Below are 27,245 nucleotides of genomic sequence, written 5' to 3' on the forward strand. Positions count from 1 at the left end.
GTTGCTGCTCGGTGCGCCATCTGACCTGATTTGTGCAGTGAATTCATGCTAGTGTGTAATCTCATAATGTCACTGCAGTCACAACATTTGATCATATCGCTTGTGCTGCATGTGTTGTATAATTTTGCAAACAAAAAAGGTTTTGTATTTGCCACCATAACATTCATAGTTCTTTCATACCTCATCAAAAAGTCCTTTTAAAATTGCAGCTGGCGTATTGCAACCTCTTTCCACATTGCAAAATCCCTAACCCTCAATCCGATCTGGCATTGACTTCCGCGAGAGGACGAGGCGTACACATCAGCAGTAGCATGGTTTCTAGCCATCAGTACTGTCAAATCTAACTGCTATGTTATGTTCAAATAGACGGTGCAAGGTGCTATTTTCGCTAGAACTAATGTTATAATGCAATTTTACTAACCCTTTCTTTTTTACTGCCCATGCTGATGTTGACAGTTACGTAAGGTTGATCCCTTGCAGTAGCTATCTAATTCTGTTATGTGCTTCGATTTTACATCGTTTTGTTTTATTTGTTGGTTGCAGGGCCAAGGATCCTAGATACATGAAAGAGCATGGTGGTCCTGCGCTTGGGCCTAAGCCACTAGTTCACCGTCAGCAGTCCATGAGAATCGCAAAGATAGCCCTGGGTTACTACAACAAAAAGAATAAGGTGAGCCCTTTAATTATTCACTTGTTGTAGCCACATTATCTCTCCTGGGATGGTAAGTCTAATTGTCGTGACCTGTATTCATTTCTTCTGCCCAGATCAAGATTGAACTCCTGGAGGTTGGTCCTGTGGTTTCGGTGGCTTCTTCATTTTATCCTTACAAGCACATGAACTTCACTGCAAGATCTAGCAAGGAAGGTTCGAGGGAACAGCTATTCTTTGCTGAGCTGCAGTTGTGTTCCAGAAAGCAGAATCCAAGTGGTTTCAATGTCATCTGCTGTGAGCCATTGGGTTCTGACTCTACTGGTAAGTTTTCTTGCTTAAACATTGTCGAACATCAATCATGTACTCTATGGAAGAATGTATGTCTCCTTGAAGCACCTTGGAATTTAGTAGTAACTTAGTCTAAACATAACATGGATGCAATCCTAAATATTACGGGTTTACTAGGATACAAGTCGTAGTGTATTCTAAAAATAATGAACGCATACTTGATTATGCGAAAGATTGACCAGTTATGTTATTTTACACACTATTGGAACGTTTTTGACTTTCTATGTAGTCTAAGCAGTTATGGTAATTGCACCTTTACTTGATGTTCATTGGTACCAGATTTTTTAGGTTGGCTTGTTTCTGATTTTCTCCACTGTTATGTTAGCGAAACGTCATAAAGTTTTAAAAAAACGTGATTTCATGATTTCTTATTTGATAAATAAACCGTCTTACATGAAATTGCAAGTCTGAGCCATGAACTGGCAGAGTACTTCTGTAATAGGCAGAATTTTCATGTCATTACAATATGGTACATGCTGCATTCCTCAGCATTTTGTGTAGTTAGCCCTGTCTGTGCGAGTAACAGGTTGATCAGGACCTACTATACTCTTGTTTTGTTTAGCTTGGCTCCTTAAGTAAGGACTGTATTGCTCCTCTATCCACAAAAAGGAATTAGGCCATCTCACTGAAGCCATCGAAAGGTTTTACGAGGATGGGTTGATTTCTCTTATACAAAATCATATCCGTAATATGTGCTTAAGTACTTTATGTCATGCTTGATGGCAGAGCAGCCACAACTCACAAGTTTTTGTGCTTCTTCCTGTCTACTCATGTGCTTTACCTGTGCTTCACCTGTGCTTTATTACAATTTAACTTGCATTTGTCACACACATGACCACATAATACTTGCATTCATGGATACAACATATATTGACATTTTCACTAAAATAAGAGCTTTGTACATATGCTCAATATGATTATGTCTATATATTCACTAGAGCTATTCAGTTAGTTCCATTTAACCTGCTCTAGGTTAAATTACTAATGGCATCTCTATCTCATAGGATACACCTGTCCATTTGGTTGCATGCAGCATCAATGCATATGTTCTGTCCATTTGGTCATTTTCTGAACAACTCTTTGTTGTTTGTGTTGCAGCTGGACGGAAGGCCGGTTGGGGTGTGGAAAACCCTCAGGGCACCTCACCGGAGAAGGATGTCGACTTCACTTTCTGCTTTGGATGTGGTCCCAATATATTTCATCCCAAAGGTACAAAATATGCTGGCGGCCATTGTACCGTTCCACATATTTACAACTCCGCAATGATATAGACAAAGCTGTCTCAGCCGCTGTATCTATGTTTGTCTCGTCTTTATTTTGCCAGACTTTGTCTATGGCAGTGTCCAACTGAAGGAGTGAACAAACCTTGTAACTTATGCCCTTCTAGGATTATTATGAACCAACTTCGATTTACTTTTGAAATAATTGGTGACATATGTTGTTGGTCGTGTATCCGTTGGTGCCATTATCTGTTCGTCATGTATTTTGCTACTGTGGAGCTAATCATTAGATGGTGAACGGAAGGAAATAATGCAAGGCACAGTTAATCATAAACGTGGAGAAGAAGCTTCAGAACAAACACACTGGCATAGCATTTTGATCTTAACGCTGTGGTTAGGTAGCAACAACTTGAACATAGTTGAAATAGTCTTTGTTACCATTAGGCGATAATAGTTTGCGGCTAAGCTGACACTTATACTGCCTTAATGAAAGTAACATAGGAACTCCCTCAATTTAAATTAATTGACACATATTTGTCTATATTCACGTGTATCTAGATGCTAAAATGCATTTAACGGACAAATATGTGTCAATTAATTTAAAACAGAGTAACGTGTAGTTAACTAGTTATGAGGAGAGAGATACTTGTGGCACAACTAATTATGTTACTATAACAATATTGGTGTCTTGGCTACAAACTATTTGAGGTCTAAAAAGAAGCCGATGGAGAGTAGGAAAGAATCCCAGGCATCCATTAAAAGGTATAACAAAATTTAACGCTGATGCAGCTTATGATATTGACTGGAGTCATGCTAGTACGGGAGTGATAGCTTGAGATGCTTTTGAAAAATTCATAGACTAGATTTAGATGTGCGCCTTGGCGCACGATCCCGTGAAATTCGCACCGATTTACAGTTTGTATAACGATGATAGAGCGCACCCAGACGCACGTTCCCTGGGTTTCACATTATCAAGCATTTTATAGAACGTCGTAACTACATGGTGTACAACAATCATCAAAACTGCTGCAATGCAAAAGGTAATAAACAACAGTACAACAAACTATATGGGCTTGGTCATACAAGCATAACAGAAAAGATCTATAAGGAAATATAGAGATAACACTGAAGGCACACAAGCACCATAAAACAAATATGAATAAAACCATGTCCATAAACATATAATTGCTTCAAACCCAAGATAGAGAACAATCTTTTTTTTCTAAGGAAGGCCCAGTGGCAGTGGGAAACCATGGATAAAAGAACGTTAATAATAAGTAGATAGTGGGATCAAACCAGTAGATGCAGAATAGTTTTTACCTTGCGCAAGTCATGGTCTAGAGCAAACTGCACACTATTAAGTATAAAGTAGCATTGTTTCAGGAATTTACAATAGTCCTTTTTCTGAGCAAGGCATTACATGATAGAACAAACTACATAGAAGCAGCTGATAGCAGGACGAACCAAAAGCATGCCCACATGGCTAGCATTAGGAGATGGTAGAACAAGCATACACACGAGGTGCACAGGGTAATCGCTGCACCAGGAACTTAGTTCATATTTACATGCCAACTACAAAGGGGAGGACTGCGACCATCGGATCTCACGGTAAGTAGATGACTGAAAGGAAACAACTACTGGCAATCTGTGTCACCAAAAGAAAGACCCCTAAAAGGCAACCATAAATCAACCAGTCATAAATCATAACTGAAACCTAATATACAGTAGAGAGCATAGAATTAACATGTACTTCCTATGAGAAACAGAAACCTATTTAAAACTGCAAGAGTATGCAAGGCCAGACGCAAGAAAATTTATGGAACTCATTTTAGATATTATACCTGCTTTTTATTTAGGCATTCTTCTTCTTGGCCACCACATCCGCCTGAGCTTTATGCGACAACTGCCTGCAAATGGTTTACACAACACTTGAATCAGCATAGGACATGGAAATGAACCAGATAGGCTTACTATATGCAAGACTTATTCACCAGTACATCAAAGACTGATAGAGCCCAATTATATTCATGAACATCTAGTTTGTCTTTCTACGGTTACTGCCCTCATCTCAGACCACATGGAAAATGGATCTGAACAGTGGTTTCGTTTAACTTTATAATTCCAACAAGGCAATATATTCCATCCAAGAAAGACAAGTTCAACAAAGGTAGATACCACTACACAGGAATGAAGATCTGAAGCACATTTCAATTACCAATAGGTTCGATAGAACTGTTAGCTGTGGTTCAGTTGGTTACCCAATTAACTCAGCTTTGTTTCCTATCTTTCGTCAACCAAAATGGTTGAAGTAATTAACAGGTATGGTTCTAGATATACCCTGTACCATAATATACTTTTCTATGTTCAAGTCATCACACCAATTATATTAAAAACCTATCGACAGAAACACATTTCCTCAAGTATTCATACTCTGTAGTGCACTGTATCGATTCTGATATGATGATCTATGCGAGTTTTGCAAATGATTACTACAAACCTTCCAAGAACTTTCTCTGATGAAGCCAGAAAATCAAGGGTAACTTTAGGTCCTAGCGTGCAGCAAGCCGTGTTGGTAAAAGTCGTGACCGAAATCCTGCAAATCATACATGTAAGATTAAACACAACTGCGCTTCCAGATGATTTGCATGTCCTCAACTATACAACACTAAGCAATTCAGGAAATGGAACTTGGACCAGCAATAGGTGCTGAAGGACCAGAGCAAAAATAAACCGTATTCATGTTACAAATGGTACTCAGCTATTTACCTGGCTGGACCCGAACTGTGCTATGAACCTTGTCAAGGCAAGTAGATTAAAAAAATATAGGCATGAGAGACCAGCCAAACCATTAGATATACGCATTGTAGTCCTAGTAGTCTAGCATTTTATTAACCTTTAATTCTTTCGAGCAAACCAAACTATCATATAACTATGCATGCTTCTTTCATTTGATTCAGTATGTTCAATGTGGGAAAACCTGACTTACTAAAAACCCTAGGAAATATATGATCAAGCTGCGCATAATAAGCGGCAGGCACTGCTAGACCACCCTAACTTGCTGCCTAAGACTGACGGAGAAGATTCAGGAGATAACTATGCAAGCTGCATATTTGATTCAATATGTTCAATCTGGAAAAACCTTGAGTTACTAAAAAAGCTATAAAATATATGATCAAGCTGCGCATAATAAGCGGCAGGCACTGCTAGACCACCCTAACTTGATACCCAAAAAGTAGCAAGTACCTAAAGGGAGACATTAAATATAAACAAATTGTGTATCCCGATTATATGTATTCTTATGGAGTAGGCAGTGGTGTCAAAAAAAAGAGCAGATGAATTTTGTTATTTTGCAAACTAAGCAGGACACTATAGAGTAAAATTAATTTCCTTATAAAAGGGTTTCTGCTCTTATTCACCGGTGGCAGAGAAATACTAATTATCAAGATGGTTTTCAAAATATAATTCAAGGTTCGTCTTCATTCAAGGTTGACAATTTTGAGCAATCAATTTCATATTTGGTGCACGCCTTGGAACGCGGCTCCCGACTTTTGCATTGAGAAACAATTTGTAAAACAGTATATTAACCTTATATGAAAAACTATTATATGTAAAATTATGCATTTATAGAGTTAACCTATCATAGACCAACCATCCAATGAAATCACGTAATATCTTAAATATGCTTAGAAAATCTCTGAAATGAAGACGCATCTAATATTCGCAGATAATGACCTCAAAAGACGCATCTAATATTAACTATATTAACTGAGGTCTGCAACACATGTCAAAAGAACCATAAAACTATCATAATCAAGTCTATTGCAGATGCTGGACCACTTTTTGAATGCATAAACAAATCGGTGTCACAAAGCAGAGGTGGATAATGTGCTGGTGTTAGCCTTGCATTACCTGTTGTTTCCGTGGAAGAAAGACGCAGTGAAAAAATGCCACCAACATCTGAAAGAGGAAGAGAACGAATCTGAATTATTTGGCCCCATATGAAGTAAACATGAAGAAACATAATTCACTCAACATATTACATGGTAACTTTATGTTAGAAACAGGCTTAAGGCCTCATTACAATATAATAACCGAAAACAAATGAGAAGTGAAATCTAGGATTCGCTGGGCTCCATTTCTATATTTGAATCTAGGATTCGCTGGCACAAATTCCCGGAAACTACACACATGAAAATTTAGAGGGGGCATTGTTTAGTTACAGATAAATAATAAACACATGCTTTCCTCATAGGGCAGCTGAGCAGACGTACAACAGCCAAGAAAAAACATCCTCCCATACCTCCTATCATTTAATTTCCAATCAAAACAAATACAAGGATATAGATTAAATGCACTTACCACCAAGAGAGGAAGGCTCTTTGCACAGAGAGAAAAACATAGACCATGATCATATCATATTCATAAGTCATACTACCTCACATCCAAAATCACAGCAACCAGTAGAGTGTAATAATAAAACAATATAAGCACTAACCATCCCACTGACCATAAGAGGTAATAAAAGCCAGGAATGGAACAGAAATCATTAAACATCCCATTAACCATGTGCTTATATAGTATCTTTGAGGTCGTTGTCTTTCATCTGACTCAACGTAGTCATATCCACCTGACTACATACTAAATACAGAGCAAAATAGTGTATTCAGAAATCCAGTGACCATCATTTGTACTTCTTCCTGCAAAACCACATAGAACAATGTCAAACAACTCCAGAGGCAATGTTAATTACAGAATGTAATACCAGAAGCCGTGTATGCTTAGATATAAGTAAACATGTGCATTCATGCTGATACCACAGGGGTAAAACCAAGGTACTTATTGTGCATATTCTTCTATCCGGTTAATAAATTGCTAGAGAGGTATTTGGCCACAACTGCACTCTGAAATTATATGAGATATCCATAAGCAGAAGGTCCATGCTCTAAAACAGAATGCATACCTGAAGGTTGATTTTCTATTGTAATAAACAAAGTATTTACATCAAATGTACATAACCTAGGACTAATCACTTATGATAAAAGCATTCCACAAGTTTGAGAAGGATTTGAGAGGAAGCTTGCTTCCATCACAGGAAGGATCACTCGGAAATATAGGAAGAAATCAAAAAACAGCACATATCACCTGTAGGCATAGTAATGTACTGCTTCTTATAAGTTTCACGACACAAATATCACCTCGTAGCACCTTTGGTCTTGAGATTAGGCACTTCTCTTCATAAACACACAATAGTTGGCCATCTCAAAGCGAAGGAGGCTGAAGCACAAAATAGAAAAGTTATTTATTTTTTACCACATTATTATAGCAGCAAGCATTTGTACCCTGACCTAAAAGTACATAAACCAAATATATAGCTAAAATTATTTAACTTTCAACCCCCGAATCAAGATCACTTCTGGTAATAATAAACCAAATTTTAACTTTGTCAAGTGCAAAGGATGTGATCTTTTTTGGTGTGTGGCTTGGTACATGATTATATTAGTGCAAGGATAGATCACATCAAACCATGTTATCTACAGAGGCAAGACTGGTAGGCACAGAAGTAAGTCCAAGATACATGAAGACCAAAAGGTGAAGAACCAAAACAAATTTTCCATGGCATAAAGGTAAATAAAGACGGAGATCTGATTAAGCATCATGTTTCACGTACACAAGATCGGCTAGTTGATAGGAATGAAACATAATTAATGTAATTGTTCATGTGTGTGAGTGCAATTTCATTTTGTTTTCTAACAAAGCTATCACTACTACTGCCAAACAACGTAGGTGCAAATACACCTGCAGGTTCGCGGTTCTCACCTAAATTTTGACAATAGCTATGACACTCTTCCTTATATGAGAACCACAGCTGAACCTGCACTTCACCATGTATATGAAACTAATCCAATCAATCGATTTCCTGAACAGAAAAAAACTAAGTCAGGATGTACCTCATACAATATTTAGCAAGTAAGAAAATTAGCTAAAAATGACTCCTACCAAACAGTCGTGAATATGGAGCCTACTGGATAACATTTCTAAAATTTGGTTGATATTCAAGGCATCATTTCAGCATATAATTGTTCTGGATAGATGTAAATTGAGTGTAACAAGCTACTGAGTGTTCTGCATATGAGTAGTATAATTGGTAAACAAAAAAGCTTTTGGCTTGCTGTGTTGACACTTCTTTTTCATCAAAATTATTCAGCTCAAGCCATATCAAGACTCACTACTCAGTGCTTAGTGATAATCAAAGACTATACTACTCCAAACAGAAGTGTGTCCTGAGAACAATTTTCAATTAACCAACATGCAGTACTACTCCAAATAGAATAGTTTTACTCCACGCGCATGAAGTATGTGCAGGGGGAGTACATGAACAAGAAGTACAGGCGTGTATTCAGACCTGTAGAATCAGGCGCCATGGGCAGATCACCGCGAAGTTCCTGATTTTCTCGGCCATCCCTGCCAGCGTCTCGTCCATCTGCAAGCAAGGCTCGTCCCAGTCGTGGCTGAAGCGGATCATGACGAGCCACTCGTCCTCGGCGACGATGGCCCGGTCCACCGCCCATCCGGAGTGCAGGTGCGCATCCCCTGGACGAGGTACCTCCGCGGCAACCGTATCGCCGCCACCGGATCTCGGATCTCCGCCACCAGATCTCGCATCGTCTCCACCGGATCCGCGAAAAAGGTCAAAAACTGAGGGGAACGACATGGGCGACGGCCCTGCTCCATCTCGAGCTCGTCGACGATGGCCAGCAGAGCACCACCTCCCTGCTCCTCCCTTCTCCTCCTCCCTTCTCCTCCTCCCTTCTCCTCCTCCCTGGCCTCGACGATGGGCGACGGCTAGCATGCTCAAATCGCTGTGAATCCCCCATGGGGGGCAGCTATTATACCTTCCAATGCTAACGGTAAGATATCCACTTTGTTGCCGATCCATTCATGGCGGAAGCCTATGCTCTACGGTGAGTAATGAGCCTTGCTCAGTTTCAACTTTCAAGGATGCATGGCAACAAAATAATTATTCAATCTGATAATAATTCTCAGGTAATTGATGCCATGGAGGGTGGATTTTTTGCTACCTCTCCAGCAACTGCTTTTGATGATTGTAGAGTTCTTGCGATTGGGTTTAGAGAGATTATCTTCGAACATTGTAATAGGGAGGCCAATGGGATTGATCATGAACTAGCTAGGCATAGTTAATGATCATATTCATTGTATTTGGACTGATGATCCCCTAGCTTTTTTACTGGCTAAGCTCATAAATGATGTAACTATGTATGGGAATCAATGAAATGCGTCAAATGGCTTTCCATAAAAAAATAATAAGGAGAGATACTTGTGGCACAACTAGTAACCGTAACATAGCACTTCACAAGATCAAATAATTCTACACAATAATAAATGAAGTCTTGTATGATACTACCTTCACTATGCACTATGAAGATAGTCCACAATTTTGCATTTGTCTTAATGATGTAAAAGTAAAACTTTCCGTTTTGAGCCAGGTGGTGTGTTCTGACAAATGTGTCACAAAATTGTAATGGTATCTGGCAAAGACACAATCGAGCGGTGTGTTTCAGCAAATGCCAGAAAATAACAGTGTCCTCTAGCAAATTTTCCCTTTACTCCTGGGAAAATTTGCTGCAGGACACCGTTATTTTTTGGCATTTGCTCAAACACACCGCTCGATTGTGTCTTTGCTAGGTACCATTACAATTTTATGACACATTTGCCAGAACACACCACCTAACTAAAAAAGGAAAGTTTTACACTTTTACATGGGATGGTAGTTTTGAAGACAAAGGGAAAAACTTTCCGTTTTGAGCCAGGTGGTGTGTTCGAGAAATGTGTCACAAAATTGTAATGGTATACGGCAAAGACACAATCGAGCGGTGTGTTTCGACAAATGCCGGAAAATAACGGTGTCCTCTAGCAAATTTTCCCTTTACTCCTGGGAAAATTTGCTGCAGACACCGTTATTTTTTGGCATTTGCTCAAACACACCGCTCGATTGTGTCTTTGCTAGGTACCATTACAATTTTATGACACATTTGCCAGAACACACCACCTAACTAAAAAAGGAAAGTTTTACACTTTTACATGGGATGACTGGTTTTGAAGACAAAGGGAAAAACTTTCCGTTTTGAGCCAGGTGGTGTGTTCTGAGAAATGTGTCACAAAATTGTAATGGTATCTGGCAAAGACACAATCGAGCGGTGTGTTTCAGCAAATGCCAGAAAATAACAGTGTCCTCTAGCAAATTTTCCCTTTACTCCTGGAAAATTTGTCAGGAAACACCGTTATTTTTGGCATTTGCTCAAACACACCGCTCGATTGTGTCTTTGCTAGGTACCATTACAATTTTATGACACATTTGCCAGAACACACCACCTAACTAAAAAAGGAAAGTTTTACACTTTTACATGGGATGACTGGTTTTGAAGACAAAGGAAAAACTTTCCGTTTTGAGCCAGGTGGTGTGTTCTGACAAATGTGTCACAAAATTGTAATGGTATCTGGCAAAGACACAATCGAGCGGTGTGTTTCAGCAAATGCCAGAAAATAACAGTGTCCTCTAGCAAATTTTCCCTTTACTCCTGGGAAAATTTGCTGCAGGACACCGTTATTTTTTGGCATTTGCTCAAACACACCGCTCGATTGTGTCTTTGCTAGGTACCATTACAATTTTATGACACATTTGCCAGAACACACCACCTAACTAAAAAAGGAAAGTTTTACACTTTTACATGGGATGATTTGGTTTTGAAGACAAAGGAAAAACTTTCCGTTTTGAGCCGAGTGGTGTGTTCTGACAAATGTGTCACAAAATTGTAATGGTATCTGGCAAAGACACAATCGAGCGGTGTGTTTCAGCAAATGCCAGAAAATAACAGTGTCCTCTAGCAAATTTTCCCTTTACTCCTGGGAAAATTTGCTGCAGGACACCGTTATTTTTTGGCATTTGCTCAAACACACCGCTCGATTGTGTCTTTGCTAGGTACCATTACAATTTTATGACACATTTGCCAGAACACACCACCTAACTAAAAAAGGAAAGTTTTACACTTTTACATGGGATGATTGGTTTTGAAGACAAAGGAAAAACTTTCCGTTTTGAGCCAGGTGGTGTGTTCTGAGAAATGTGTCACAAAATTGTAATGGTATCTGGCAAAGACACAATCGAGCGGTGTGTTTCAGCAAATGCCAGAAAATAACAGTGTCCTCTAGCAAATTTTCCCTTTACTCCTGGGAAAATTTGCTGCAGGACACCGTTATTTTTTGGCATTTGCTCAAACACACCGCTCGATTGTGTCTTTGCTAGGTACCATTACAATTTTATGACACATTTGCCAGAACACACCACCTAACTAAAAAAGGAAAGTTTTACACTTTTACATGGGATGACTGGTTTTGAAGACAAAGGGAAAAACTTTCCGTTTTGAGCCAGGTGGTGTGTTCTGACAAATGTGTCACAAAATTGTAATGGTATCTGGCAAAGACACAATCGAGCGGTGTGTTTGAGCAAATTCCAGAAAATAAAAGTGTCCTCTAGCAAATTTTCCCTTTACTCCTGGGAAAATTTGTTTGCAGGACCGTTATTTTTTGGCATTTGCTCAAACACACCGCTCGATTGTGTCTTTGCTAGGTACCATTACAATTTTATGACACATTTGCCAGAACACACCACCTAACTAAAAAAGGAAAGTTTTACACTTTTACATGGGATGACTGGTTTTGAAGACAAAGGGAAAAACTTTCCGTTTTGAGCCAGGTGGTGTGTTCTGAGAAATGTGTCACAAAATTGTAATGGTATCTGGCAAAGACACAATCGAGCGGTGTGTTTCAGCAAATGCCAGAAAATAACAGTGTCCTCTAGCAAATTTTCCCTTTACTCCTGGGAAAATTTGCTGCAGGACACCGTTATTTTTTGGCATTTGCTCAAACACACCGCTCGATTGTGTCTTTGCTAGGTACCATTACAATTTTATGACACATTTGCCAGAACACACCACCTAACTAAAAAAGGAAAGTTTTACACTTTTACATGGGATGACTGGTTTTGAAGACAAAGGGAAAAACTTTCCGTTTTGAGCCAGGTGGTGTGTTCTGACAAATGTGTCACAAAATTGTAATGGTATCTGGCAAAGACACAATCGAGCGGTGTGTTTCAGCAAATGCCAGAAAATAACAGTGTCCTCTAGCAAATTTTCCCTTTACTCCTGGGAAAATTTGGCTGCAGACACCGTTATTTTTTGGCATTTGCTCAAACACACCGCTCGATTGTGTCTTTGCTAGGTACCATTACAATTTTATGACACATTTGCTGTAACACACCACCTAACTAAAAAAGGAAAGTTTTACACTTTTACATGGGATGACTGGTTTTGAAGACAAAGGGAAAAACTTTCCGTTTTGAGCCAGGTGGTGTGTTCTGAGAAATGTGTCACAAAATTGTAATGGTATCTGGCAAAGACACAATCGAGCGGTGTGTTTCAGCAAATGCCAGAAAATAACAGTGTCCTCTAGCAAATTTTCCCTTTACTCCTGGGAAAATTTGCTGCAGGACACCGTTATTTTTTGGCATTTGCTCAAACACACCGCTCGATTGTGTCTTTGCTAGGTACCATTACAATTTTATGACACATTTGCCAGAACACACCACCTAACTAAAAAAGGAAAGTTTTACACTTTTACATGGGATGACTGGTTTTGAAGACAAAGGGAAAAACTTTCCGTTTTGAGCCAGGTGGTGTGTTCTGACAAATGTGTCACAAAATTGTAATGGTATCGGCAAAGACACAATCGAGCGGTGTGTTTCAGCAAATGCCGTGAAAATAACGATGTCCTCTAGCAAATTTTCCCTTTACTTCGGGAAAATTTCCGCAGGATTACCGTTATTTTTTGGCATTTGCTCAAACACACCGCTCGATTGTGTCTTTGCTAGGTACCATTACAATTTTATGACACATTTGCCAGAACACACCACCTAACTAAAAAAGGAAAGTTTTACACTTTTACATGGGATGACTGGTTTTGAAGACAAAGGGAAAAACTTTCCGTTTTGAGCCAGGTGGTGTGTTCTGACAAATGTGTCACAAAATTGTAATGGTATCTGGCAAAGACACAATCGAGCGGTGTGTTTCAGCAAATGCCAGAAAATAACAGTGTCCTCTAGCAAATTTTCCCTTTACTCCTTGGACAACCCACACCGCGGACTTGGCTTGGCGATAGGAAAGGCGGCGGCGGCGGCGGCTGCTCCACACCGGCGGCTACCTGAAGCTGACGAGCAACCTCTCCACTCAGAATTTGGTGGCGATCGTCCGGTTCACAGTAAGTCTCATCTGTTCTTGACGGAAAGATCTCTCTTTTTATCTGACGCCAAGGTGGGGGATCGATTCATGGGGCGCTGATCGGTTTGGATGAACTCTGATACTCGCGGAAATGTTAATGACGAATTCATATGGATTTTCTTACGGAGTATTGTAATACCAAACACGTGAACTAGGGTTGATTCAAAGGTAGGATGTTTGGAAGCCGCTGTCAGCGGAGGTGTTCAAGCTCTCAAATTTTTGAAATAAAACATGTGAATCGTTTTTTATGTTGGTTAGTAGCCATGTATCATTGGTTTATAATTTGGTGCAAGCCATGTTCTCACTAGTGCAAATTAGTGTTAAATTTTAACCAGAAGCCATGCTCCCAGTGTGCATGATTGCGATTATGGCAAGTGAGATTATGGCAACCCCCTAATTTGCCGCATAATTACAATTATGAAAACCAGAAGCCATGCTCCCAGTGTTCATGATTGCGATTCTGTGAGATTAATTCTTCAGATCTTAGTACCTGATAATTTAACTCCACATTTGTAATTGAAATGTATTTTACGAATGCTTATTTGTCTAGGCAGAATGTTTGTTTTGAAGGTATTCTGTAATCTCATCTTGAAGTGACTGAAATGACCTACTTAAAGGTTGGCTCATAATATATCAGTGTAAAAACAATTGAATGAGCAACCTGCAAATTTAGCTACATTTCCCATGATAAATATGCAGCGGTAAAAATAATAATTGCCACATTCCCATGATGAACACTAATTCGAACTTAATCAGTTTGAGCTTCATTTCACTTATGGTACGGCTGAGGTACGATAGGTGAACATTCTGCCACTTTTGTGGTCTGACTGAGGTAGGATAAGTGGCAATGTTGTTACGTTTGTAGGTACCTATCTTGTAAATACTCACAAATTGAGAAAAATAAGAATAAAAATCATTGCAGGAATGGTGAAAAGGAAAAAGATGAGCACTGAACGGACCTGGAAGGGTCCAAAGAGGAAGAACATGAAGGTCACCAAAGGTGCGTGCATATGACTTCAAAAGAACTTTGGACATTTAATTTTGTTTGTGCATTTACGGCGCAGATCCTTTTTTGACACTTAAAGTTAGCTCCTGCGATGTTTCATACTCACAACAATCTTGTTCCTTACGAATGTCTGGCAGCAGCCGGGACCGCTCCAAAGTTTGAAAGGTCCCATGAAAGATTCACATGGAAGGGTGTGCTGTACTCTGATGGGCAGAAGCTGTTCAAAATACTCCCCCCTCCACGTCACCGCAGGGGGATTACAGTTGCTGGTAATACTTTGATCTCTTTTGTTTATTTCTGTTTTGGGTCAATCTGGCAAGAACATGCAGTTAAATGTTTTACTGTATAAAGGATCATGTTCCTGGTTATCCGTGGCAAGTGCACTGGAGGCAGCCAATCGCGCTTGCGGAATTGAGGTGGGACAGTTAGCGTGGGAGGATCTACTGGAGTTGGTAGGAACAGAGGCTCAGTGTCGCATAGGTTCTTGTCTGCGTGCCCTAAAGTACAGAGGCATTCGAACAAGGGCTGATTATCTTCAGGTATATGAATGGAACTAAGACGGCTCCCAATATACAGTCACATAGCGTAACAGTGTATATTACTCATTTTGTTATTACTTCTTTAATGCATAGTATCATAATTTTGTAACTAAATCAACATGCATTTAATCAGTTTTAGGATCAATAGTGGATGGATCATCTACAAAAGATTGTGAACAAAAAAGATATTGGGACTGAGGGAGGGCAGACAAGATCAAAGTTTCATTTATTAGTTTGGTTTGATGTTCTATGTTATGATACCACAACATGATACTACAGCATACTTCTTACCTTTTCAGTTGAAGTGTCACATGAAATCTTTTGCTTAGGTACAAGATCCATGTTATTGTAACGATGGAGCAAGACAATTGTTCTTTACTACTAGTAGTCTTTGTGGTTCAGCCACGTTGAACTGTTATCATAGAATAATTCCTATTGATTGTCATTCACAGGGGAACATGGAAGCAAAAAGATACAGAATCTCTCAGTACACTGAATTCTGTCGACCTGAACTTATGGATGAAAATGTAGTGAGTGGCTTAGACAAGGATAATATTAAAGCTGCTATAGATAACGCGCTTAGTAAATCTGCTGTCATATGCTTTTTCCCTATCAGCGACAATTACTACACGGACTTCAATGCTGGGGTGGGGAATATTTATCAGTACGATGAGACGCAGACAGTCTTCATGGATGATGGTCGGGTGGCTACGCATACTGCAATGGTCACAGGTTTTGGATTTGAAGAAGACATTCCATACTTCCAGATCCAGGACTGCAACGGTAAAGGGTTTGGAAAGAAAGGCTTCTGCAGAATCCTGCCAAGTTCTATTATATCTATTTTTGCATTCGATATTCTCCAGGACTGAGGATATTATGTTGCATCATACTGGACCTTGTATCTGGATCAACTATGAGTAGTATCTTGTATTGTAAAAATCAGTTTGTTGAAGTACATCAGTAGAATGAACCTTTTATTATCTAGTGTTTATTTCCTTCAATGCAAAACTCTGTGGATACCCATTCCCCTGCGTTTTTGTTTTGGTTTTGTTTAACGATCGTTCAGGGTTGTGATATGTCACCGAGTGGTATGGCTGCTGCTGCATTAAGTTTATGGCAGCTCCGGAACCCTGACGACAGCCTTGTGTCTGTGCACCTCCAACCTGGCATTCAAGCTTTACTCTTATCAGCTTGGGACGTGCACGTGTTGAAGAGATGAATAATTTCTGAGATGGTGTTGCTGTCGTGCATAGTACTACCAATCTAATGCGTCTGCATGCTTGCTGCTGCTACAATGTGTGCTGATAATGTTGGAAAAGTGTGTCTCGCTTTCAATCTTACAGCTACGTCATCTGTAGGATTCAGGTAAAGAATGAGCAATGCAGTCCGTGTTCTGCACTTACCATGTCCATAGAGTTCTTAGCGACAAGGAGAGAGATCTTAGAGGAAGATTAAAGAGAAGAGTCATTGGACTCGCGGCTCTTGAAAGAACAAGGAAGAGACAAGCTTCAAGAATAACCATCCTAAAGGAGGGGGATGCAAACACAAGATTTTTCCACCTTCGGGTCAATGCCCGAAGGCGGAAAAACCACATCCTCCGCCTCAAGCACAACAATGGTTGGGTCACGGAGCATGACCAAAAAAGGAGTATCATCCAAAATCACGTCAAAAAGATTATCAAGAGAGGTCCTCCCCGCACAAAAAACTTCAATTGGGCAACAATTCCAACTCCGCTTTGCGACCTCTCCGGTCTTAGCGAGCCTTCTACGGAAGAAGAGGTCAAAGCCGCGGTTGACAACACCGCTTGTGATAAGGCGCCGGGACCGGACGGCTTCTCCGGCGCGTTCTTCAAGAAGTGTTGGAACACTATCAAGATGGATATCATGGCGGTTATAAACCAATTCTCCAACCTTCACACCAATAACATCCATTGGCTCAACTCCGCCAATATTGCCCTCATTCCAAAAAAAGAGGGGGCCGAGGAAGTGATGGATTTTCGCCCCATTAGTCTCATTCATGCGATTGCCAAGTTGATCTCCAAGATGATGGCCGCTAGGCTTGCGCCGCATATGAACAACCTTGTCTCCAATGCTCAAAGTTCTTTCATAAAGAAGAGAAGCATCTGATGACCCACAAGTATAGGGGGTGTATCGTAGTACTTTCTATAAATAAGAGTGTCGAACCCAACGAGGAGCAGAAGGTGTTGACAAGCAGTTTCGATGAAGGATTCACTGTAAATGCTCACAGACAAGTATTCAGGGGGTTTTGATATAGCAGATAAATAAAGTACAAGTAAGTAAAATGCGAGAGTAATAATTGCAGCGAGTGGCCCAACCCTTTTTAGCACAAAGGACAAGCCGGTTTGTTTACTTATGATGACCAAACGTTCTTGAGGACACACGTGAATTTAGTCTAGTGCTTTCGCTTCATATAGTTGATTAATCTTCATTGTTTTGATAAGTGTTGTGTGGGTGAACCTATGCTAATGCACCGCCCTTCCTAGGACCAATACATACTTGTGATTATACCCCTTGCAAGCATCCGCAAATACAAGAAAGTAATTAAGATAAATCTAACCACAACCTTAAACTCTGAGATCCTGCTATCCCTCCTGCATCGATATACCAAAGGGGGTTCAGGTTGATGTCACTCCGGCAACCCCATAATTAGCAAACGAATACAAGATGCATTCTCCTAGGCCCATAAAGGTGAAGTATCATGCAGTCGACGTTCATATGACACCACTAGAAGAATAACACCACAACTTAAATATTAAACCATTAAATATTACTCAACATAGTTCACTACTAACATTTAGACTTCACCCATGTCCTCAAGAACTAAACGAACTACTCACGAGACATCATATAGAACATGATCAAAGGTGATATGATGATGAATAAAAATCTGAACATAAACCTTGGTTCAATGGTTTCACTCAATAGCATCTATATAAAGGAGTAATCAACACCGGGAGAGTTTCCCCTATGAAATAATCAAGATTCAACCCTAGATGTTACAGCGGTGACGAGGTGCAGCGATGGAGATGATGGTGACGGTGGTGGAGATGATGGTGATGATGATCCCAATGAAGTCCAGCTCGATGACAGTGACGATGGCGACGATTTCCCCCTCCGGGAGGGAATTTCCCCGGCGGATTTCAGCCTGCCGGAGAGCTCTTTTCTCTCTGGTGTTTTCCGCCCCGCAGAGGCGGATGTGTCTATTCGCGATTATTCCCAGCACCTTAGGTTTTCGGGTAGATGAAGTATGCGAAAGAGAGACGGCCGAGGGGGGTTGTGGGCCCCTCCCCACAAGGCGGCGCGTCCAAGGTGGAGCCCGCGCCGGCCTATGAGGGGGCCCATGGCGGCCCTCCTCGGTCCCTCCTTTTGGCTGGCTCCTTCTTCTGGAGAAATAAGACTTTCGGTGTATTCTCCGTCAATTGTTGATCTTCAGAGATATCGTATTCTGACGGTGCTTTTTCCAGCAGAATCCTGACTCCGGTGAGTAATTCTCCAATAATCATGAAACATGCAAAATAGGTGAAATAACATAAGTATCATCTCTAAATATAAAACTAGGAGGCGTAGGCGCGGCGACACGCCGCGCCCGTGACACTATATTTGTAGAGAAGACCCTTGAGCTGAATAATTACATAAAAAAAAAATATGCGCCAGTTTTATGATAGGCAATCATATTTGCATGCCGTTGATCTGTATTTCAATCAGGCTTTGCATGTAGTGATAGTCCTCTGGCCTAATTAGTTAGCGATTTTCATATATATATATTGTATCACCTATGCAAGCAGCTTTTAACAGCTTGTTGAGTGCAGAGTTTGAATTATAATTTTATAGTCATATGAACAAATAGTAGCAGAAAATGGGCTATCATCAGTGACATAAATAGATGATGCTGCAGAATATAAATAGGAAGAGATTTTTATACAGTGGAATTTTTACACTCCATAACATCAATACATATATGCATATTATAGGATTGTTGGCCATTCAGACATGCCTGATGCCATCTAACTCTTAACTGTAATAGCAAGGCTAGCTGAGTACTTTGTTTTGTGTTGAAGTAGGTACTGTGCAAGGGTAAATCTGAAAATTGATAGTGATGATGCCTGTGATTGCCAAAATTAGTAGTACTCTACAGTTGATTTGGCAGAAATTAGCAAGTTTATCTCAAATAGATTATATCACTGTGTCAGCTGCCAAGCTCTGAAACTGAGAAAGGGTTTCAGTCGCATATGTGCAGTAAAGACACGCCCAATGCTGCAGATTTGCGGAGCATACGTCATGCTTGTCCTGAGTATAAATAGTAGATCCACTGTGAGAATTTAGATTGTGCACCATGTAAAAGTAGTTGAATGTGAGAACTGAATAGAAGGAAGACCAGATCAATTCCGACACTTATATGGTCCCAGGAAAAGAACATCAAATTAGTAAAGAAGCAATTGATCTTGGCAAGAACATCAAATTAGTAAAGATGCAATTGATCATGGCATACCATGGTAGGAATCTTTCGGTAGCAACCAAAACACTTGTCAAATAACATAATATTATATCAGCAAGAAACCAAGCGAAAGAAGCAAAGATAGCTAGAGCACTCTTACGTGTACTTGAGCAAAACTGACAATCGCGTTTTGTATGGAGAATACCAACTGTCAACTGTATGGATGTAGAAATCTTTGGTGTTTCTATAGAAGAAGTGAAGAACACAACATGCTAGATGACACATCGTTGGAGCAATTAAAATGTGTCATCTGCTTCGATCATTAGATCGATCTAAGATGAAAAGTTGGAAACTGTAAATTAGTAGTCGTATTAGAATTTGTAATGTTTGAAACCATTTTATTTCTTAAAATTTGAGGTTATTATTAGATTGGATAATATAGTGTGGCATGTCACATCTCGAAAAACAAACATCTCACATACTGCAAGTGAAAAGTAAGCTCTAAAGATATATACTTGACAAATAAACCTTGCAGATTTTGGTTTCATAGTTAGCATCTTGTAAATAATCATGAACCATGCTGCTCGATTGTATAGTATGAAGATAACAGGCATGTTAAATTCAGAAATAGAAACTACTCGAGCAGTTATTTAATAGAATATATGCACAAAATTGAAATAGCTCAACGTGGAAGTTATTTATATACCTTCATCATGGTTGGTGTAATTGGAAAGCTTTATTTCTAGGGTACCCTTATTTCTAAGCTCGGTGGGGTAAGAAAGATGGTGCTATGTAGTGAAGGTGCATTGATTAAAGAATTGTACAAACCACACAACTGAAACCCATTTGCAGCTTGGTGCATTCTAGTGTCTAGACTGTGCTATCTTGAATAAGTTGAACCTTTCTTGTCCCTATAAAAGATACTCAAATGGCAGGTACAGATCGAATTTTTATATTCTGAAGTTATGCACAAAGGGAAGGGGCAAAGCAAAAGAAACATGTTCTGATCAATGTAACCAGTCCAATAGTATGACAAATGTAAATTTCTCGAATAAACATACTGTTTAGTTTAAGAATCTGTAATAATAAAATGAGCAGCGTTCACATGTTCTCTATGGTATATCCACACCACTTTTGAACTATAATAAGTTATAACTGATCTCCTTGTAGTCCTAGTGCCGTAAACTGAAGTATCAAGGAAGAATTAAACCTAGAGTTCTGCATTGCGATATCGCAATAAAGAAATGAAGAAGTCCCCCTTTACCCGTGTTATTTTACTTATAGAAGGATAACTGGAGTATAGGAAATATAAATCATCCTCTAATCTAGTTGTAAACACAAATTCCTATATGACAGTAACAGAGTTAAGTACCTTTTGGGGTGTGTGCGTGTTGTGCTACCTTTTTATCTTTCTTCTCTTTGATCACGAAGTAGGCCCAGCATATCTTTAGATGCAGACACTGTCACCACCTAATCTCCAACTGAAATAAAAGGCGTGGATAAACATTCATGACTGGAAGGAAAAGTAACATATCCAGTAATTATATGTAATAAATCATAATTCAAGACAACAGGTACCACCCATACTAAGAACCAAATTACCCATCCAAGAAGCAAAAAAAAAAAGCAAACCATAAAATACGGTGGCATGAAGAAACTACCTGTCACAATGGAAACGGCAGCGGTGCAAAATAAATCCCGAATGGCGTTATGGTCAAGCTAGCAAAAACAAAATATAAGCAAGTTACCTGAATACGAACAACTGAACAACTTACTATGAGCCGATGAGCATAACTTTAGGATAAACAATTCAGCAAGCCACTACTAACCATGAATATTTTTATGAACTTCAGAAGATGTGAAATGCAAATAAACCACACGGAACTTCTGGTATGCGGATATAGTAGACACTACCTTTTTGCTACCTATTTGTTTTGCATAGATCAAACTCAATGTTGAGACAAAGAATTACCAACAAATCTTACAAAGAAAGATATCTGAAATATAAGGATGCACGCCAGGAGTTGGCATAGCAGTCCCAGCATTGCGAACTGCAAGGCATACCGACGTCTCCCCGGAAGTATGGATCATCAGAAGCACAAGCTGGCTTGGGACCCCTGAAACTCAAAAGAACCACACTTCGGCTCACTGGTTGAACCTGGTAACAGGGAAAGTAGTTTCACCCACAGCGATACTTATACACTACCCAAAAATTACGCTCATGGCATTCTTTTAGATCTGAATAATGGGTTTCTAAACTTTTAGCCAAAAAATCATGTGGGTGGCGTGAATGTATTTGGTGCATATATGTGTTGACAAAGATTGAATTCATGAAACTGTTCAACCATTTTTCAGGTGGCATCGTAAAATTCAGAGATCTATCGTAAACAAAACAAAACTAACACCACATGATGGCAAACTATGGGGCGTTCTTGCAATGAGCAATGGACAAACATACCGGCTTTGAAGATGTTGGATGAGGGGTAAGAGACCAGTATTTGCCATGGAAGCATCCTCTCATATCATTTATTCATTGTCAATATCTTGGAGACCTCTTCCAGCAAATTTCTATAGAAAGCTGAAACTGAAATTAGCCCGTAGATGAAGTTCTCCCGTACGCGGTTTTATGGGAACAAAGCTGAAGTTCTGATTCTAATAATAACAATTAACAAATCAAAATAGAATTAGCCAGATCCAAACACACCTCACAGCGGCGGGTGCAGCTGAGCTCTCGTGCGATTCAGTGGAGTTTGGTGACATATAAAGTCTCCATCAGACTCGGACTAATTTCATACATCCCCTCAATTGTCTTCACGTCAAGAAAAACATTGTAGTCGACTCTTCCAACTTCAGTTACAGTTAGTACTATTTCCTTAACCATCTCCCTTACAGGTTGACGATGTACATTCTCTCATGTATCACTATGTGATGCAAGCTTTGTTACAGAGACAATGCCTTCGGCTCAATGAACAACTTTGCTTAGTCTGTCCGCGAAGAATACCACGCGGCCACCCTCCATACAACTTCTTCAATCAATTTATGAAACGTAAGGTGTGCATAAATAAATAACATAACCATAACTGGAGTCCATATATACTGAACATCTCCTAGTAAGTCCGTCATACTTTTATCTGCACAACATGTAATCTGATTGTATAACAAAGAAACTTTTTCCTAGCTACATGGTAGAAGAAAATAGATGGAGTTAATTGGTAGGCCATCTTACCAGAGGTCCAATGCCCAACCTGATGCAAGACATAAGCTGCTTGCTACCAGACCAAAATCTAGGAGTTGGCTTTCCCATGCAAAATTGGGTATCAGCGGAAACAAATCTCACGTGGATAGCTTGCGTGCTAACTCATGGAGCTAATGAAATTTATGCCAGGAAAGATTAGAACGGATGTACAAATTGGGGATCTTTTCTAACCGATATCTCTCTCTACAAAATAGGGCTAACCGAGTAGCCAGAGTGACTTGAGAAGGCCTTCGAGTTTGATAGTGCCGTTGCTGGTAAGCTGGAGCCTCACCAGTCAAGTGCCTGCTGCAACTGGTGCCGTACCTCCGTCAGCTATTCCGGCAGCTGGGTACTGAGGTCGAGCTTCTCATGTGCACCCACTTCTGGGTTGTCGTTGCCGCTGGCTTAGATGGTCGTGGCCATGGTGGAGGTTTTGCCGCGCTCTTCATCCCGCTCTGTGAAAGCACCGCATACTCCCATCTTAGTGTGGTCGCTACTGAAAATAAGAGAAACAAAGGGTCAAACAGATCTTGAAGATTCGAATACTTACCTTTTTGTCACAGACGCCGATGGTCGCCACCGGAATGGCGGACCCATGGTTGATGCGAGTATAAGTCCTTGCCTCTCCCTCCTGGCCATCCCGCCTCCATGCCAACCACGTCAACCACGCCGCCTCCACCCCAAGCCCCTCCCGAGGTCGCGCGGCCAAATCAACCCGAGCGCTTCAACGACGGCCGGGATATCGGAGGAAGACCCGATCCATGCCACGGCCGCTGCCGGCGTCCTCCGCTCGATCTCCGATTCCTCACTTATCGCAGCCCTAGAGCCCATGCCGCATGCGCCCCATATCCTCTCCAACCTTAGCACATCTCCTCTCCAACGTCACCCTCTAATTCCTGACCCAGCCGCAACCAAATACGTGAGGAAGAAAGAGAAGAAGCGGCGGGGAAAATCTAGAAGACCTAGGAAGACAAAGTGGCACACCGTTTTTCAGAGAGGTTGAGATAGAAGAACGTTAGTCAAAGGAAAACACTCACGATCCGCCGGGGGATCCCACGTTTTCTTCCCCCGCCTCCAGCGTTGGACGCGTGTCCACGTGGGCCGCACTCGACCTTATCTTTTCTTCCTCACCTTTCTACATCCCGGTTCCCACATCGCGAGCAATCCTGGCACATTGACGCCTGCGCCGCCCACCTCCGCGTCCGCGCCGCACCTGCGCTGCCCACCTCCGTCCTGCGCCGCCCAACTCCGCCCCGCGCTGCCCACCTCCTTCCTGCGCCGCCCAACTCCGCACCGCGCTGCCCACCTCCGCGCGCTTCCTACTCCTGAAGCTCGCCGGCCTCGCCGCACGTTCCCCGTCCAGAGCACGCTCGCCACGCAGAGCTCGTGCGGGGCCGAAGACGGTGACCAATTCGTTGTTGCCTCTCCTCCGCGGCCGCGTGCTCCATTCCCGGGCTCACCAGCTCCCGCGCACAGCTCGCTAAGGCCGTCGTCGCCATGAATCGTGCTGCAGAGGCGGGAGGTGGGCTGCAGGGTGGGCTGCCAATGGTGTACGGGTTTGCTACCAACGGCGGACGTGATTGCTACAAAGGGCTGACGTGGTTGCTACAAGGGGCGGTCCCCTTTGCTACCAGGGGCTGCCGGACTTGCTACAATTTGGTGGTGGCGTTGCTACCAATCCACGGCGCCGTTGCTGCCAACGGTCGCCGGCGTTGCTACCGGTCCACATCGGGCTGCTACCAAGGCGCCACGGCGTTGCTTCCACCAGCTGCCGGCGTTGCTACCAACTCACGTCGGGCTGCTAGCCTGCTACAATGGCGAGGCGGCGTTGCTGCCGGGGCTGCTTCAAAGGTACATCACATGCTACCCTGTACCATTTGCGTTGCAGCAGCAACCGCGACGCCGTGTCGGGAATTCCGGCGACGGCCGTGGCCGATGGAGGCAGAGGGCAAGGTGGATGCTGCTGCTGCGTCGGTGATGGCGTCTCGGGCACTACGATGAAGGTCGGGCAGAGCGGTGAGGTAGGTGCGGCTGGTGCATCGGCGACGCCACGGCGGGATTTCTCCGACGACGCAGCAGCGTGGTCTCCGGCGAGGTCAGGCCAGGACGTCAGGAGCATCAGCGGCGGTGCTGCGTGTGCAGGGCTGCAGGCGATGGGAATCTTGGGAAGACGATGCTATATCTTGGTCCCCCCGTGAGCGTGCTTTTTTTTTGTTGGCTTGGAACGTTGACCCACTGTTTGACGGTCATGATCAAACTCATCGTAGGGCTGCCGACCCGGGGGATCGGGCGATTTGATCCCCCGGGGGACGCTCAGCACTATCCTTAGTCAAAGCGGTGGGAGTATCTTGTCTAGAATCTTCTTTATTTTAGTGGGCTGCTCCGGATGACCGGCAACCGGGAGGCTACCGGAGGAAAAAAAAAGCAAAAAAAAAGCATGAACTTGCAGGTATGTGGAGAGGTAATGAAAAAAATCCTGCAATGGTCTAGGTGTCACTCAACGATTGAAAGAAAGTGAGTGAAATTAGCCCATCTACAGTGGCCAAATCTCTATAGAATACGGTAAACTGATTGTCTATTATATAGGGTATAATATATCAATGAATAACAGTAGATTATGATATAAAATAGTGATGCAAAATGGACGTATCAACTCCCCCAAGCTTAGACTTCGCTTGTCCCCAAGCGAAACTGAATTCGGTAAACAAGACCACATGTTTATGGAGTGAAGAGTCGATAAATAAAATACGGACAAGAAGCATCACATTAATTCACACAAGACATTCTAGTGAACAACTTCCTCATACAATTCAACTTGAAACAAGTAGAGGGAAATCACAAATAAAGGTGCATAGGAAGTCATAATTGGTGATGGCAAACTTCGTTCTTGGTCAAAGAACAATTAACAGATTGTACTTATCTATCGAGCAGAGCTCTTATATTAAAGCTTATATGGCAAAACTTGCATACTCAATCATAATAATCTCCTCATAATCATTGATAAACTTCAAGGCTATATTCATTCGGATAAAACTCGTACTAAACAAGGAAGAATAAAAGGCATGATTAAATAGATCACAATATAAATGGTTGAATCACAACAACTCAATTGCTTGCTTAGGATAGAGGGAAATAGGTTTACTGACTTAACATAAAGTAAAAGATAGGCCCTTCGCAGAGGGAAGCAGGGATTAAATCATGTGCTAGAGCTTTTTAAGTTTTAAAATCATATAGAGAGCATAAAAGTAAAGTTTGAGAGGTGTTTGTTGTTGTCAACGAATGGTAGTGGGTACTCTAACCCACTTGCCAAACAGACTTCCAAAGAGCGGCTCCCATGAAGGACGTTATCTCTACCAGCAAGGTAGGTCATCCCTCTTCTCTTTTGTTTACACATGTACTTTAGTTCATTTAAGGATGACACTCATCCCAACCTTTGCTTTCACAAGCCATGGCTAACCGAATCCTCGGGTGCCTTCCAACATTTCACATACCATGGAGGAGTGTCTATTGCAAAATTAAGTTGCTTACTGATGAATCAGGGCAAAACATGTGAAGAGAATTATTAATGAAAGTTAATTAATTGGGGCTGGGAACCCCGTTGCCAGCTCTCTTTGCAAAGTTATTGGATAAACGGATGTGCCACTATTCCATTGGTGAAAGTCTGCCTAACAAGATTGAAAGATAAAACACCACATACTTCCTCATGAGCTATAAAACATTGACACAAATAAGGGATGATAACTTTTGAATTGTTTAAAGGTAGCACATGAAGTATTTACTTGGAATGGCAGGGAAATACCACATAGTAGGTAGTTATGGTGGACACTGATGGCATAGGTTTGGTTTAAGGGTTTGGATGCACGAGAAGCATTCCCTCTCAGTACAGGTCTTTGGCTAGCAAGGTTGATTAGCAAGCATAAGAGTTGAGGGAAACAAACAAATACACATGTGATAGGAACAATCATGCATCTTCCTTGTAAGCAAAAATAATTTTAACTTCAGAATACTAAGCTCATAGCTAACAAGAAAGAAAGATAATGAAATAACATATCCACATGTATTTCTTTTTTTCTACTTAAACCTCGAAGTGTTGTTGCTATTGACCAATGCTAAGTTTGCCAAAACCAAATAGATTTACTCAATGCTCCCAAAGTGATACCAATACTAACAACAAGATCAATCATATAATAGAGATTGCAAACTAAAATAAGGTATGCAATATGTAAATGGTAAAACTTCTCATTAATATTCCATAACAATAACTCACACCAAGGGGTACATAGATAACCAACTAAAGGAGAGATACTTCCACACTGCAACCATCTTATATGATAACTTCCCTACTCATGATATGACACTACTTGATAGTAAAAAGGTAAAAGATAGTGGCGATGTGATACCGCGGCACTCCCCCCAAGCTTGGAACAAACCAAGGGGGT

The 27,245-nt window shown here is 41.2% G+C and overlaps 2 protein-coding genes and 2 long non-coding RNA genes across 10 annotated transcripts in view; 2 read left to right on the forward strand and 2 right to left on the reverse strand.

Annotated features, from left to right (window-relative positions):
- LOC127307769 (uncharacterized) overlaps window positions 1-2,452 on the forward strand; it is a 3,095-nt gene extending 643 nt beyond the window's left edge. Inside the window, exons 2-4 of the mRNA XM_051338541.2 lie at window positions 544-670; window positions 766-973; window positions 2,099-2,452. Coding sequence (XP_051194501.1) covers window positions 544-670; window positions 766-973; window positions 2,099-2,271 — 508 coding nt within the window. The 3' untranslated portion in view covers window positions 2,272-2,452. The remainder of the gene's footprint in view (window positions 1-543; window positions 671-765; window positions 974-2,098) is intronic.
- A 1,106-nt stretch (window positions 2,453-3,558) lies between these two features.
- Window positions 3,559-8,981, reverse strand: LOC127307770 (uncharacterized). 3 transcript variants are annotated; one of them, XR_007855831.1, is made up of 8 exons: window positions 8,624-8,981; window positions 8,038-8,137; window positions 7,363-7,494; window positions 6,716-6,917; window positions 6,130-6,177; window positions 4,718-4,813; window positions 4,062-4,127; window positions 3,559-3,888 (listed from the first exon to the last, which is right to left on the reverse strand). It is a non-coding gene; the product is annotated as an uncharacterized lncRNA (long non-coding RNA). The 3 variants fall into 3 exon arrangements; XR_007855832.1 differs by having other exon boundaries at window positions 6,580-6,917; XR_007855830.1 differs by having other exon boundaries at window positions 6,130-6,917.
- Window positions 8,982-13,379: 4,398 nt separating this feature from the next.
- On the forward strand, window positions 13,380-16,117 carry LOC127307771 (uncharacterized). Its single transcript, XM_051338543.1, has 5 exons — window positions 13,380-13,551; window positions 14,494-14,571; window positions 14,715-14,846; window positions 14,929-15,116; window positions 15,569-16,117. The coding sequence occupies exons 2-5, from the start codon at window positions 14,496-14,498 to the stop codon at window positions 15,983-15,985; spliced, it is 813 nt and encodes a 270-aa protein (XP_051194503.1). The 5' UTR covers window positions 13,380-13,551; window positions 14,494-14,495; the 3' UTR covers window positions 15,986-16,117.
- A 1,823-nt stretch (window positions 16,118-17,940) lies between these two features.
- LOC127307772 (uncharacterized) lies at window positions 17,941-23,819 on the reverse strand. 5 transcript variants are annotated; one of them, XR_011746982.1, is made up of 4 exons: window positions 23,357-23,819; window positions 22,276-23,261; window positions 21,233-22,139; window positions 17,941-21,052 (listed from the first exon to the last, which is right to left on the reverse strand). It is a non-coding gene; the product is annotated as an uncharacterized lncRNA (long non-coding RNA). The 5 variants fall into 5 exon arrangements; XR_011746981.1 differs by having other exon boundaries at window positions 22,276-22,702; window positions 22,798-23,819; XR_011746979.1 differs by having other exon boundaries at window positions 21,233-21,688; window positions 22,030-22,139; window positions 22,276-23,819.
- Window positions 23,820-27,245: the final 3,426 nt, after the last annotated feature.

The sequence above is a fragment of the Lolium perenne genome, chromosome 6 (genome assembly GCF_019359855.2).
Source record: "Lolium perenne isolate Kyuss_39 chromosome 6, Kyuss_2.0, whole genome shotgun sequence".
Lineage (NCBI taxonomy): Eukaryota > Viridiplantae > Streptophyta > Magnoliopsida > Poales > Poaceae > Lolium > Lolium perenne.